The sequence below is a fragment of the Sinohyriopsis cumingii genome, chromosome 7, assembly GCF_028554795.1.
Source record: "Sinohyriopsis cumingii isolate HCF-2022 chromosome 7, ASM2855479v2, whole genome shotgun sequence".
Classification (NCBI taxonomy): domain Eukaryota; kingdom Metazoa; phylum Mollusca; class Bivalvia; order Unionida; family Unionidae; genus Sinohyriopsis; species Sinohyriopsis cumingii.
Window position 1 is genome coordinate 138,642,443 of NC_142967.1, and position 15,895 is coordinate 138,658,337.

Consider the following 15,895-nt stretch of genomic DNA (forward strand, 5'->3'; position numbering starts at 1 on the left):
AATATATCTGTTCGCAAGCATATCGAATCATCAGCTTGTCAGACACAGAATGTACCGTGATAATCGAGAGGATTGGACGATAATGAGAGCATAGGTTTAGCAAAAATAATATTATGAGGACTTATTCCTTTTGTAAATGAATTAAATTAGAGACAATATTTTAATGTTGGAAGTGTAATCATATAACATATATGATTTTAGAACACTCATTAGTGAACATTTGCACCTGATGTTTTTGGTGCTGATTCGAAATACATGTTTGAAACACACGTACATCAAGAATATGACGCAGGACTATGGTGTTCTCTAAACAGAAGCTTGTATCAAAGACCGATTAACATAGGTTTGATCAAGAGCATTTATAATTTTAACGTTTTTTAATATTTAATATAATGGTGTTTCCATAGATATATAATGGGATTTGAACTAGTATCGCTAGCTCTTTACGCATCATTGCCCCCGTTTCACTGCGAATTGATTACTTGCCATTTTGTAAATTGCTTTTTACGGTTTCAGTCTTTGCATATGATTTAATTTTAAAAGAAAACATACATTTACAGGTTTTCTGCACTGGTTATCCTGGCAATTTACGAAAAGGCATTGTATATATTTGATATTGTTGATATTATTAAAATAGATTTTAATTCCCTTCTTTGGCGTATGATTGATGAATGTAATTTGACTTACAGAGAAAACAGATTGGCTTTTCTTCGAATGTGCACATGTAAAAAAACTGTTAGCTCAACTTGATGATTTTCACTTACTGGACGTCAAAAGAAAATTGTAAAATAAACAAAAAAGAGGCATTAACTGTTTTTTGGTACTATTGATATATTTTTAATTCATTCATTTCACTTTTAATACTCTTGTAAATTTGTTTTCCGTATTTGAATAACTGGTCGTCAGAGTACTTTAATTACTTTGGCCTTAGTTTTTGAGCACATTTTGAGCAGCTGTGTGCTTTGAGCATACACAGTTTTCACAACTACAACACCGCTCCGGTGGCCTAGTGGTTAGAGCGTCCTCCTCGGATGCGGGAGGTCGTGTTTTCTATCCCCGGCCGAGTCATACCAAAGACTTACAAAAATGGTACTAACAGCTGCCTCGCTTGGCGCTCAGCATTAAGAGGTTAGTGTTAGGACTGGTCGGCCCGGTGTCAGGATATATGTGACTGGGTAGGACATCATGCTACATGTCTGTGGCATGATGCCTCAGTGCTAGACACGACTATATACTGTCACACTGCAGACATCGTAGCGATATGACTGAAGTTTTTTTAAAACTATGTTAAAAATCCAACTCTCTCTCTCTCTCTCTCTCTCTCTCTCTCTCACACACACACACACACACACACACACACACACACACATACAACATGGAGAGAAGTAGTATAGGTAAGCTAACATTCTCTCCAATGTGCATGTGACAATTACAATCAACTTCATTTTATATCTGTCACTCGTAAGCAACTAAGCAGTCCTTGTAAATAATTTGCATGCATTTCTTCCACAGAACAGTATTCATTAGTAACAAAGTTCCATACAAGCCCAATTCGGCCCCCCACCCCTCGTCCACCCACCCAAAAACAAAGAAAAGTGAGCTATTTTAAAAATGCACATTGCATGGTCTCAACATATCAATAAATATTATGATAAAAGACAGGAATGTGAAACTTGCCACAAATATTCCAAAACTTTCACTAATAAATTGTACAAATTGAACAGGGATGGAACAGATCATATTCACATAGGTACTAGGTCAAATGATAACAGTTTCCTCATTTTTCTAACACTAGTATATGGAAGAAAGCGAATCTGCTTTGTCATCACAATCTCCTTAATTTTTATTACAAATGAATGAAAATACATTTTTGCTATATTTTTGTGTTCTAAGACTCCCAATTTCCTTATAATTAGGGTCGTTTCACAAAACTCTGCAACAAGGCATATTGTATAAGAAAGACAAAAACCCAGGCATAATTAGCTTCATTTTGTACATAAAACTATTTTTAATGTAGCAGTTTGTTCAGGAAATAATACATGATGACTTTAGAAAGTGTGTGTGTGTGTGTGTGTGTGTGTGTGTGTGATTTGGATTTTCAACGTAGCTTTAACAATTTTTCAGTCATATCGCTACGATGTCTGCAATGTGGCAGTTTATAGTGATGTCTAGCACTGGTGCATCATGCCGCAGACATTTAGCATGATGTCCCACCCAGTCACATTATCCTGACACCGGGCCGACCAGTCCTAACACTAACCTCTTAATGCTGAGCGCCAAGCGAGGGAGCTGTTAGTACCATTTTTGTTAGCCTTTGGTATGATTTAGCCGGGGATCGAACCCACGACCTCCCGCATCCGAGGCGGACGCTCTAACCACTAGGCCACCGGAGCGGTGGACTTTAGAAAGAGAAAAGCAACTAGACACATAGTCATATTTGTTTTAAGCTTGTGCTCTACAGTTTCGTAATTTGCGTAGGGTTTTTTTCGAAAGTTTTTCTTCCCTGTTTATCATGGCTATTTAAAACAAAACCTTGAATTTCTTGGTATTGTTAAAATAACGTTTAATTCCCATTTTTTATGTGCTTGATGGATGTAATTTGGGTTACAGAGAATGCAACTTTATCTTCAAATGTGCATCTATAAGAAGCTGCTAGCTCCGCTTGGTCATTCTCACTGCCTGGACTTATAAGGCAAATTGTGAAAAACGATCCGATAACCTTTATTGTGCTATTTCAATTCATTCGTTGCACTTTCAAAAAGTGACATTGCCTGCTCTGGCAAAATTCACTTTCTTTATTTACACAACTGTTAAATCTAGCGTACTTTAGACAAGTTTTGGTTGAGATTTTGAGAATATTGGAGCCGAACGTTTTATCAGCTGTGTGCTTAAGTCATGTACGATTACCACAAATACAATATTTAAAGAAGTGTTATATTCATTTTTTCCATTGTGCATGTTACAAATGCAAACAACTTCACTTTACACCTGTCGCTCGGTATATAATATCTCACATTATCACAGTGTGTACACTTTACATAAAGTGTGTGCATTTTAATAATTTTAATATTGCAACACGTTAACATATCACTTTACGTAATTCTATTTGATCTAAATAAGCCAATGGATTTCTTGCACAGTATTCTCTCTACTGATTGCTGCGATCGTGGGAAACATTTCTTTATCCCGCCTTATATAACTTTTTCTTTTTACTAATACTATAAACATTTATGGTGACCATTTGTCGAAATCGACTGTCCAAATGGAATTGGGTAGAAAAAGGTCGTCTTTCTGAAAATTGCGAATTTACCGCCATGGGGCTTGTTATGCCATGTAAACCCCAAACAATAACAACAACAAATTCAAGGGTTTTTGTTAATGTATAGTGGGTGAGTCGAAGGTAATCCTGAAAGATGAAATCCGCTCTATATACAAGAGTGGTGTAAACGTTAGGTTCTAGAAGTAAATAAATTCACCTCTGTTCATAAAAGAATGTGGACATACACCGGTCTCCCAAATAAATGAACGTTAGCCTATCAAACCTTTGCATATTTACGCAATAAAATAACTCAGTGGATCTAATGTTTCTTATGTGGTTAATTTCGAATGTCTCCTGTTCCAAATCAGCTAATAACCGGTCACAAATACATTACAGTGAATATGGATTTTTTTCGTCCAGCAATCATTCCTTTCAAGTGAACTTTCAACAAATTTCAGTGGCCAAACTGACATACCTAATGCGTAAACTTTGTTTCATTGATCGTGTAACTTAAATGAATAAAACTTTGTGACATCACAAGAAACTTCCATATACATTCTGTGTTTAGAAATGATGATGTCTGAGTAAAATATTTTATTTATTTGGAAGAACAGTTGCTCTTTGAATTATAATTTGTAAAATAAAATATCATTTTAAATGTTATTGGTTATACAACTGCACAAAAGATTGACAAGCACTATGGACTATTTTTATGTGCAACAAATGAAAGATTCAACGACTGAGCCTGAACGAAATTTTTACTTCTTCTTTCTCTCTATTTGAATTAAAATAAAACTTTGTGGTAAACAGAATCTCGATTGGTTATTAATTTAATATTAAATTTAACAAACTCCTTCTTGCATAATATCCAACATTATAAGCTTGACATTATCAAACTCGTTTATAAATTCAATATTAAATCATTTCCCGTTCGAGAACCTCTATGTAGTCAGCGATATTTGCGATTTTGTGCAATTTATAATAGAATGACGTCATTGATGACGTCTTCCTGTAACTCTGTCCTCCTGACAACTCGCGCGTCTTGCAGCCAAGGGATTATGAAGTGTGAAGTCTTGGGGTGTTTTGCAGCTTCCACATTTAATATCCATCAAAATGCCGATGATGACCAAAGCCGTTCAAACAAGAAGCATTAACGTGTCACTACTCGTGGACTTCATCTGCGATATTATTACAACAGGAAGAGAAATTCGAGAACATTATCAGTGCAATATGGACATTTTGCAACAGAGTCGAAGTCAGATGAACGATGCTGAGGGTAAAATTGAAAGTCTCATGAACGGCATTTCCAACTGCAATGATTCAATTCAGAAGCTGAACGTCCGGCTTCTTCAACAAAACGTCGCAGTGGCGGAAAAATCGCTGATAAATCAGAAACTGCTCAGTGAAATAGGTAAGAATTTTTTTCATCGCACCGGACCATCACGAGATTGCACGAGAAGATAGGCATCAGATGTAGATGCAGCATCTGAATCAGAATGAATGAAATTATTTCTTCTTCTTTCTCTCCAAACTATTTCCATTAAAATAAAAACTATGTGATAAACAGAATCTCAGGTGGGTAATAATTTAAGAGGATTTTTTCAATCTGTTGACTAATGTCCAGTTGCACGTTATTCAACTCCTTTCATATTAAATCACGTGAGATCCTTTATTTATCAAATTAGCAAGAACAGGCTTTGGTTAATACAACTATGGTACTCAGATCTCAGATATTGTTAACTTTAGTAGATATTAAAAATGTGGTCACAACTGATTCAACGAGCGATATATATATATATATATATATATATATATATATATATATATATATATATATATATATATATATATATATATATATATATATATATATATATATATAATACAGAATTTGAGCGGCAACCATTAGCAGCATTTGAACCTGTCTCTATGGATTTCGTACGTACAATCCTGATGAAGAGTGCACCAAAGTCACTTGAACTTGATCCAATTCCAACATCACTGCTGCTTGAGTGCTTAGATCCAGTGTTGTCTTCACTAACTGATGGTATTAATACCTCTCTCACATCTGGGGAATTCCCATCATTTTTCAAAACTGCCGTTGTAAAGCCTCTGCTGAAGAAACCAACACTAGACCATAACGATTTAAAGAACTACCGCCCATTTTCTAATCTCCCATTCGTTTCAAAAATCTTAGAAAAGGTTGTTCTATCCCAGCTTGTATCTCTTCTAAATTCAAATAGTCTTTTTAGCAATATACAATCTGCATATCGCCCTTGCCACAGTACTGAAACTACTCTTCTAAAAGTAGTTAATGACATTCTCTCTGCGTTGGATAGCGGAAAGATTACAGTCCTCACCCTCCTTGATTTGTCTGCAGCATTTGACACAATAGACCATGATATATTACTTCACTGTCTCCAGCATGTATTTGGCATTCATGATACAGCCTTACTGTGGTTCAAGTCCTACTTGGTCAACAGGACACAAATTGTATCTGCAAATGGAATACACTCCAGCCCAGTTGATCTATGTTGTGGTGTTCCACAGGCGTCTGTTCATGGACCTGTTCTCTTCATTCTGTACACTCATTTGCTCTCAAGTGTCATAGATCATCATCCAGTGTCTCACCAATTGTACGCTGATGACACCCAAATATACAAATCTAGCCACCCAACTGAAGTTGATGCTACCATCCAAGGTGTAGAGAGGTGCATTTCTGATGTGAAATCATGGATGACTTGTAACAAGCTGCAGATGAATGATGATAAAACTGAGGCCATTCTGATCACAACACAAAGACTTTCTCATTCACATCTTTTACCTCAAACAATAAATATCAGCAATGCCAACGTTAAATTCATACAATCAGTACGAAACCTAGATGTTACTCTGGAGAGAAGTCTCACGTTGCACCAGCATGACATGAACATATGCAAGGCTGCATATCTTGAGCTGAGACGCATCAGCTCAGTTCGCAAATATCATTCAGTTGATGCCACTAAAACACTTGTATGTTCATTAGTACTTGCAAGACTGGACTATTGTAACTCAGTTCTGTCTGGTTCATCTCAATATCTACTCCAGAAACTTCAAAAAGTTCAAAACACAGCTGCTCGGATCATACTTAGAGTACCACGATCAGAGCACACCTCCCCGCTGCTCTGTACCCTACACTGGTTATCCATTCGATCCAGAATCAAACACAAAATTTGTTCTCTGTGCTACATTTCACTGTCGGACTCTAGTCCAACATACCAATCTGACCTCACCCATGTGTACACACCAGCAATATATTGTGCTCCTCTTCTGACAATCGTTTACTCATTATTCCCACTATGAAAACAAAGTCATATGGACAGCGTTCTTTTGCATACCAGGGCCCAGCAACGTGGAATGAATTGCACACTGAACTTAGACACAAAGGCACAGTGATCACATTCAAGAAGGCTCTCAAAACTCACTGATTTCGACTGCAAGAACAAACTTAAAGACCTAATAATGTTTCCTACCTGAAAGATTCTCATCATGTTTTTTTTTTAATGTTTTTCTAATATCATGTTGTTTGTTTTTGTAATAATATTATTATGTTTCTTATCTTATAGGTGTTGTCTAATGTTGTAAAGCACTTAGAGCTTCTAAAGATTAGGCGCTGTACAAAGTCCTCATTATTATTATTATTATCATTATATATATATATATATATATATATATATATATATATATATATATATATATATATATATATATATATATATATATATATATATATATATATATATATATATATATATATATATATATATATAGATACACATACGGATATATAGACAGACAAACATACATATAGATAGAGATATATAGATAGATAATCCATTACATACTCTGGTATTCGATAAGGTGATTTCACTTAAGGACCAGAAGTGTTGGACAACAATTAAGCTTCAATAAATAAACAAATGAATAAATAAATAAATAAATAAATAAATAGATAAATAGATAAATAAATAAACCTCATTAACCCAGTAGTGTTTCAGCCGACCTGCAGAAGAAACTGGAGAGTTACAAAAGAGTGGGACAAGAATCCCAAGTGGAGGCCAAGGAGAGAACAATAAGGGATCCAAACTTTCAGACTATGAAGCAAATTAGGGAAGAAAAAGGTAATGTTTTCATCTCTGTTTTAAAGCTTTATACATATAATGATGAATAATTGCATGCTATGAACTATCCCTGTCGGGTTTAAGAATTGCAAAACGTTTGGCTACTCATTTCTGGATTGTGCATCGTTTTCGGGATTGATTAGGCTATTTATGAGTGCCAGTGCACAAACACGGTTCTTCGTCAAATTCGAAGTCAACAGGAAAAAGTGGGAATATGAGAACCGTCTATTCTCGCTTATAGGACGACTCAAACTGCAAAAAACTAAGATCCGGATCTGTCGTAGCATAATGCAAATGCCATTTAGGGTCTATCTTGTTTGTAGTAATTATTATTCCTATCAAACTGCACAGAACAAGATCTGCCGACGCATTATGCGATGCCAGATCTGGGTCTGTGTAGTTTGCAGCTGGACTCCTCTTATTAGCAAGTATATACGGTGCCAGTAAGATTACCTTCCCAAACATGGGATTTACAATTACAAGTTTCAGGATTCGCCTTCTGGTACAATCATTTGCAAGATTTATTGGTCGCCCGTAGTACGTACTTTTGTCCACACTCTTTGCTTCGCCGTCTTAAATACATCAAAATTATATTCTTTCACGAATATATTCAACATGGGAAGAATAGAACACAAACAAATCAGCAATTTACATTTTTTATAAAGGATCCAAAATATAAAACTAAATTATAAGTCACAACTACTGACATTTTATTCAGTTTCGTTCTTTGTTTTCTCTCTGTATCTATTGGACACATTATTACGTAGATGTCGATACTGTACCGGTCTTAAAAAATGTAATTTTAAATAACAAAATTTATGCATGAAGATATTAAATATACACGAGAGCGGAATGCACGAGAAAACGATAATTTGCAGAAAAAGCAGTTATTGCTTCCCAGTACGACAGCTTACTTTTTATTCTTTTACGTTTTTTATTGTTGTCGAAAAGTATTACTGACATATATTAGTGTTACTGTGGAACTGAATGCCAATTATTCATAAAAATAACATAAATTGGTGAAACTCATTTTTTGGCTTGAGTCGTAAACCAAAAACTCTTTTCGCATATTTGAAGGCAAGCTGGAACTGCAACTATATAAACTCAACCATGATATCGAAGTCATCTATGAGGAGACAACTGAAAAAGAAAACAAGCTCGAGAACATTAAGGTTGGTTTTAGATATTAACAGTTAAGTTACCTATAATGAAATACGTAATTGTCGTCTATCCAAATTAAAATTTCGTAATTCAAAGAAAACAAATAAACGTAATTCAAATTACCTTGCTTCTTTTAAAATATCATTAAAGAAATTCTTTCTTGACTTGCTGGAATGACATTTTAAAGCCTCTGGATAGAAAACTGTATCCATAAATAATATGTCCAGTTATTATTCTATGTATTGTTATTTATATTTGATTTAATTTACATCTGATTTAATTGTTTGTAACTTTTAAAATCTTTTTATTTTTTTTAAATTTCATTATATGTCAAAATAATGTAGTTTCGTTTACTAGGAACTCGATACTTTTCCAGAAAATAGTTTGACCGTGACTATTCATTTTGTAAACACTTAAAACTGTCATAGTTCCTGACCTTCAAAACTAGCAACAGTCACGTGAACATGTTTTTTTTTTTTTTTAAATTTATTTTTATTGTGGGAACAATAAGAGCGAGATCGAGACTGTATTGTATTGTAAATAGTTTTATTGAAGTAAACAACATTTTTTCATTTTATTATTTGAATAAAATGATTGGTTCTTGTCAGGGTCATGCTGAGAGTACGTGATGTCAACATGATCACGTGACCAATATTCAAGTTTTAAACCATTGCAAGGAGATCTCTCTCTCAGTAGGGCTTCTTAAACACTGGGACGTAAAGGTTATTCTTTTGTTGTGTCATTTTGGGAATTACAAATTAATGTTTATTCGAATTCTTTGGATTCTAAAGGAATAATTCTTTTTTCTCTGGAAATATTTTGAGTGCTCATACAGAATTCTTGAACAGAGACATTTCTTAAAAAATTTTATTCGGATTTCCAAAACAGGAGTGCTATTTCTTGTGTTTCTACATGGAACTGTCGACAACAACATTGTGGCCTTCCATCTTGGATTCTTCGTCAGGACTCGAACTTGAATTCATTTCATTATTAGGATTTCTAAAATTGTATTAGTGAATTATTCTTGGATTATTTTCGGATTTGATTCTTAAAACCGTAAGTTTTTATTTTTTCATTTTTACAGTATTTTTCCAGAGAAATAATTTTTTACAGTATTTTTCCAGGGAAATAAATTGTTTGTAAACATTTTCAAAGCTTGTTGTTTTCACTCTTTCTTTTTTTGCTGTTTATTCGAGCCTAAACAAGTAACATTATGTAATACATAAGACCTTTTTATGCTGAAATTTATGGTCTTATTTATAGAATATTGTTCATATGTGTATATGTTTCCCAGTATAGTCACACATATTCATTCATGTTAAATATGTATGAATGAGTGTGGGATGATACCTGAATATGTGTATGAGCTTGGAAAAAAAATATTTTCACGTAGCCAATTACGTGGCAGATGGGTCAGTCACGACCTAATGTGTTATCCTCGTTAAAGAAAGTTGTTTATTCTTATTCTTATTATTATTATTATTATTATTATTATTAATATTATTATCGTTGTTGTTATTATTATTATCATTATTATTATCATTATTATTATTATTATTATTATTATCATCATCATCATCATCATCATTATTATTATTATTATTATTGTTATTATTATTATTATTATTATTATTATTATTATTATTATTATTATTAAAAGTTTAATTTTAGTGGGTAAGAGAAACTGGCTAAAGCACCAGAATGATTGGTTGTATACAAGAACAGCAATTCCACGGCATTTAAATAACACAATAGTACTGTAACAAATTTAGAGTATGCGCATTTGTTTATAATGTTCCATTTTAAGAATTTCTTCGATTTTTGTGATTATTTGTTGGATTATGGTAGGTCGGTGCTGGGGAGATAGTCCTCAGACCGAACAATTAACGAATTACTAGGCGCAAACGTCACGGAGTAAAGTATGGTGCGGCTTCTTGATGTCATGTTTTTTTTCTTTTGGTGAATTAAGGTTAGAGCCTCACGAGTGCCCCTGTCGCTCAATAGTCCCTATTAATAATCTGATTGTGTAAATTGGTTGTGTGACTCCATGTGCAGTATTTATGATTGGAGACTGGTAAATTATGTAATGGAATAAAAAAGAACGGATTGTTCCGTCGTCGGCACGAGCCGTTTATTATTGTTATGGTGGTAAGTATGGTACAGAGTTACAGGCGAAATGTGGCTTAAAACAATGGTTTGACTGGCCTAAGGTGGTGTAGTAAAATTAGTTCCTTTATTAAATGGATGATTTGTACAGCTTCACGGCGTGAAATACTGACGGTACGTTACGAAAATTTAATGAAGGGAAACCATGCAGTTGTGAGGTTGACAGGCATTTGGGAAGTTGTGAGATCTGTAGTCATGTATTAATTTGAGTTAAATTATTTTAAAGTTTGGGCTGTTGGTAGTTTCAGTTTAAAACAGTAATTGTATGGGAGTCTTTGAAATCGGGGGAAACATATGACATCTAGCGGGATTCGCGCCAGGGTTTGACAGCGTTCGGTCAAGAGACCCCTTTGGCTTGTTACAGTACTAAAGCAGCATTTCTGTGAAATATTATTTGATGTCCCAAACATTGCCTCCAAGAAAGTTATAAGTTATAGTAAGTGAAATCTTTAGACGTGGAGGTCAAATTAATAAAATCGAATAGAGACACTACAGCTGTTAACAAGCGGTATTTCGTTGCAAGCGATTTTGTTACAGGCGGAGTTAGAAACTGTAAAAATACAGAAATTAATGCATACAGATTTACATACATACATAAATAAGTTCATGCAGAATTAAATAAATACTGAAATAAATACATACCGAATTACATACATTCAGAAATAAATGAATGCAGAATGACATGCATGCAGAAATGATTGCAGTTGCATAAGTTGAAAAATGCAGGGAAGTTTTCCAGTGATCAGAAGATAATCATGTGATGAGGACAGTTGGATATGAAATGGCTACCTATACAAAAACGTATTCTTTATTTTAAAGGAATAATGACATACAAGTCTTTAAACGGTCTTTCTCCAGATCATATCTCTAACGTAACTGAACTAAGATCATCGAATACTGAGCGTAATCTCCGATCGACGACTAACAACGATCTCCAGATTCCTTGGTCGAAAACAAATCATTACAAAAGCTCATTTACTGTATCAGCACCTACTGTATGGAATTCCTTACCAATGAGGATACGTAATTCAACTTCCCTTGCTTCTTTTAAAATATCATTAAAGAAATTCCTTCTAGACCAGCTGGAATGACATATTAAAAGCTCTGAATAGAAAACTTTATAATCATATCCATAATTGATATATATTTGTATGTTTCCCAGTATAGTCACACATAGTCATTCATGTCAAAATATGTACGAATGAGTGTGCGACGATACATGTTTATGTGCATGGTCTTCTTTTTTTATTTTTTTATTTTTTTTTTATTACAAAAACTGAGGACCACATGGCAGATGGGTCAGCCATGACCAAATGTGTTATCCTCGTTAAAGATAGTTTATCATTATTATTATTATTATTATTATTATTATTATTATTATTATTATTATTATTATTTATTTATTTATTTATTTATTTATTTATTTATTTCGGTATAAACTGTACGGAGAACTACTTTATTCTAACTTCTATAAACAGAGTTATTTGCAATGTAACTAATGTAAGCACAACTTGAAGGCATAAACACTGCATGCCTTTAAAACGAAATAAAAACAGTGGGTTTATATTTTATTTAGAAAATTGAATACGTTGATTTGACAGAATGAAATAACACATCTTTGCAGTGTTTCTAAATATAAATAATTCTTTCTTTGAATAGATTTGACAGAAAAAAGCTGGGAAACTCAAAATCTGCCAAGGCGAACATTGGGGTTACAGCTCTTACAGTGCGGCTTGTTACAAATGAATTTAAAACTATTGGTAAAAGGATAAAAGGACTGGGAGGAGAAGGGGTTGTTCAAAGACTAACATTATAACAATTAGACTCGCAGTCCTACAATGTAAGACACCGACCCTGATAGTTACGATGAGGGGGTGGGTGGGAGATAGATCCGCTACTCCCCAATCGTAACTGTCACGGTCGATGTCTTGTACGTCTTGGCTATTGGACCCCTCATCACTATAACCATTTACCAATATTCTTAATTTCATTTGTAAGTAGCCCATGTAGGTAATGAACACGCAAATAGGTTTAAAGAAACTAAAATTGGTTACTCACGTGTCTGGATAATGGCCATTCGGCCAAGTCACAATGAACTCATGAAGGCGTCAAATCCAAGAGTCCTTCGTTTGTCAAACAAAACAACACATCCTCTGCATTGAATAATGAACATCTACACATATCACATATGCAAATTTAGATAAAATACTATGACCATGCTGTGGAATGTTAAAAACCTTGGATCTCATAAAATTGGTAGAATTAGTTTGATGCTGACGTAGCTATTACGTTACAGATGGAGAATCCCCACTTCTTTAAATAGCAGCGAAGCAGACGCCCATAACAAGAATTCATACGCTCAAATAAAGCTCTTAAACTGATAGGAAATATCTTTCTAAAAAATAATGAAATTAAGGGAGCTATCTGCTATGTGATTCGGCAAAACTGACAATTTAAACCACGATAAACTGATAACCCACCCCACCATTAGGCTCTTAAATAAATACATACAGAACTACATACATTGAGAACTACAGGCATACATAAATAAATGCATATATCATTACATATATACAGAACAAATTCATGCAGAATTGTATACATGTAGAAATAAATACATACAAAATTACACAGATATAGAATTACACACATACAGAAATGCACACATACAGACCTACACTCATACATAATTACACACATACAGAATTACATACATACATACATGCATATACAGAATTCACACATACATAATTACACACATACATAATTACATACATACAGAATTACACATATGTAAGTATGATAAGAACAATATCAACTTTTACTTCTATGCAGACATTGCGCCAGGATTTACGAATCGAACACGAGAAGTCCATGGAGAATTTGCGGGCTGCATGTAAAAGTCTTGATGAAAGAAAGAAGAAGCTTCTTTCGCTAAGTATCTTAGGTACGACTTTCCTCTAGCGCTGTTTTCTCTCTATGTTTTAAAGTTCTTTGGGATAAATTGGTGACTCAAAAAGGCTAAAGATACAGAAGTGGGCTATAGATTTTCATCCTGGAAAGAGACTGAACATACATGGCGATGGTTACTCATTAGTCTAGTCCTTGGTGAATTCTGTTACCACCATAAAATAGAGCGCAGTGTCTAAAGCGCAGATGGCAAATAACTAAGTTAGGAAAACGAAGATGTAAATGATCTACATTGTAATAAAATGTAACTTGGTAAGAGGGAAACACTTTGAACTTGGCCCCATCATATTTTGGGTGTAGTATTGAAATTTGCATACGGTCTACACATAGACCTTCATTGGTCGGTTACTAACCCAGAGTAAATTTAAATTAGCCTGTTTATTTAGAAGGGAAAGATGGAATTCGCGATAAATGTATTATTAATTTATCGCCGTATGTTATTAAAATTGAAACATGCCAAAACCAATGAAAGGTTAACTAAAAGCCATTAGCTGCTTTAAAGAAGCATGCGTATCCTCTGAAATCTAGGCTACTGTCGCTTGATATTTAATAAAAAGTCGATAGATAAGACATAATAAGTATACAAAGAAAGGAAGTATAATACTGATCATAATTAATGAATATACGTTTGAAATTTAAATTTTAGATCAGGAAGCAATCAATCTGTCCGGGTTGTATGCGGATCCCAAAGAATTTAGTCGACTACAGCAAGAGTTCAACAATTTAAAGAGCAAGGTATGACATTCACGTATAACCTGTTTACGAAGAAAGAAAAAAATAAAGAAAAAAAATAAGAACAATTCAATATTACAAACTAATGTGAGTAGGTAAGAAATCGTGGTTATAATGCTTGGGAGTGACTATCTACTTCATTTAATGACAAAAACTCAAAATCGTAATCGTTGTGAAAACGGCGAGAAGTCTTAGTTTATTTTTTGGTCATAATTCATCTCCTGACCATTTAGTATGTAACCAGAAGTTTCTCTGAAACTCTGACGTTTTATTTTGGTTATCGTTTTCTTCTTTGCCGCTAATGAAGTTCAGGGATAAGCCTTTCGGTTTACCTTTGTTTTGTACAAAGGTTTTTATACATCTTATCTTTCAGCAAAATTTAGTAGAATGTAACCTCAAAGAGCAAAAACAAGAGGAGGAGTATTTACAATTAAACATAACCGAACTGATGAGAAAACAACACGAATTTCAGCGTATTATCCGCCAACGAAATGGGGAGGACGGAAGTGGTACTCCTACCTCCCCTCCAATTTTTAAGTGCCACGATCTTGGTGGACCAAATATGTGGTTTGCATCTCCAATTCTTACCATCGCCCATCTACGGAGATTTCTGGACGAGAAATACGGAAAGAATGCATCCGCAAGTGTGCAGACATGCGCAATAACGGAACGGAACTCGTCATCGCCCTCCCATACGGACGTTACTGATAATACGAATATCCATGAAAAGGAAGAGAAAATTGTTATGTCATCTATTTAACCATGTCAAAATGTATTATGCCATTTTAATGCAGGATGACAAATATATATGTGGTGTCACATTGTTCATAGCTGATGGTCCAGAAATATGTAATAAAGCTATTTTTGTTATGTAAAATTTACACTCATCAACTGCTCTGAACAACTGTCTACATTTCAGTCAAAATGAACAACTGTCTACCTTTCAGTCAAAATGAACAACTGTCTACTTTTCAGTCAAAATGAACAACTGTCAACCTTTCACTCAAAATGAACAACTGTCTACCTTTCAGTCAAAATGAACAACTGTCTACCTTTCAGTCAAAATGAAGATAAACAAAAACAAAAATTAAAAAACAAAAGAAGAATATGTTGCGTGACACTTATAATGTTGGTTTCTTTACTTTTCCATCATGCTCATATCTTACCATGACCTTTCGGAGATAAATATATTTGCTCTGAATTTGTATAAATTAATATAGAACTGTCTTGGATTATTATTTTTTTGGTGGGGGAGGGAGTACTAGAATATAGTGTTTTATTTCATTTTGAATGTTGTACTTTGATGCTCATTTTGAATGTTGTGCTTTGATGCTAAGTTTGATAATAATGTACAGTATAGTACTTTAATGAGCAGTATTGTATTATAACATGCAGTATTGTGATATTTGCTATTACACTTTCTTATTCCATTTCCTACACTAACACC

At 34.1% G+C, this 15,895-nt stretch overlaps 1 protein-coding gene across 1 annotated transcript; it reads left to right on the plus strand.

Moving 5' to 3' along the window:
* Positions 1-4,328: 4,328 nt before the first annotated feature.
* Positions 4,329-15,501, plus strand: LOC149796232 (uncharacterized). The gene is made up of 6 exons (XM_089964212.1): positions 4,329-4,670; positions 7,297-7,419; positions 8,497-8,591; positions 13,582-13,693; positions 14,363-14,451; positions 14,822-15,501. Exons 1-6 carry the CDS (start codon positions 4,373-4,375, stop codon positions 15,206-15,208), a joined length of 1,104 nt encoding a protein of 367 aa, XP_089820338.1. The 5' UTR covers positions 4,329-4,372; the 3' UTR covers positions 15,209-15,501.
* The last annotated feature ends 394 nt before the right edge of the window (positions 15,502-15,895 follow it).

What these genes read in the sequence shown, in the direction of transcription:
- LOC149796232 (XM_089964212.1), top strand. Translation starts at nt 4,373, where the DNA reads ATGCCGATGATGACCAAAGCCGTTCAAACAAGAAGCATTAACGTGTCA. An exon ending in TCTTTCGCTAAGTATCTTAG is followed by an intron (nt 13,694 to 14,362) that starts GTACGACTTTCC and finishes TTTAAATTTTAG; the next exon opens with ATCAGGAAGCAATCAATCTG. An exon ending in TCAACAATTTAAAGAGCAAG is followed by an intron (nt 14,452 to 14,821) that starts GTATGACATTCA and finishes CTTATCTTTCAG; the next exon opens with CAAAATTTAGTAGAATGTAA.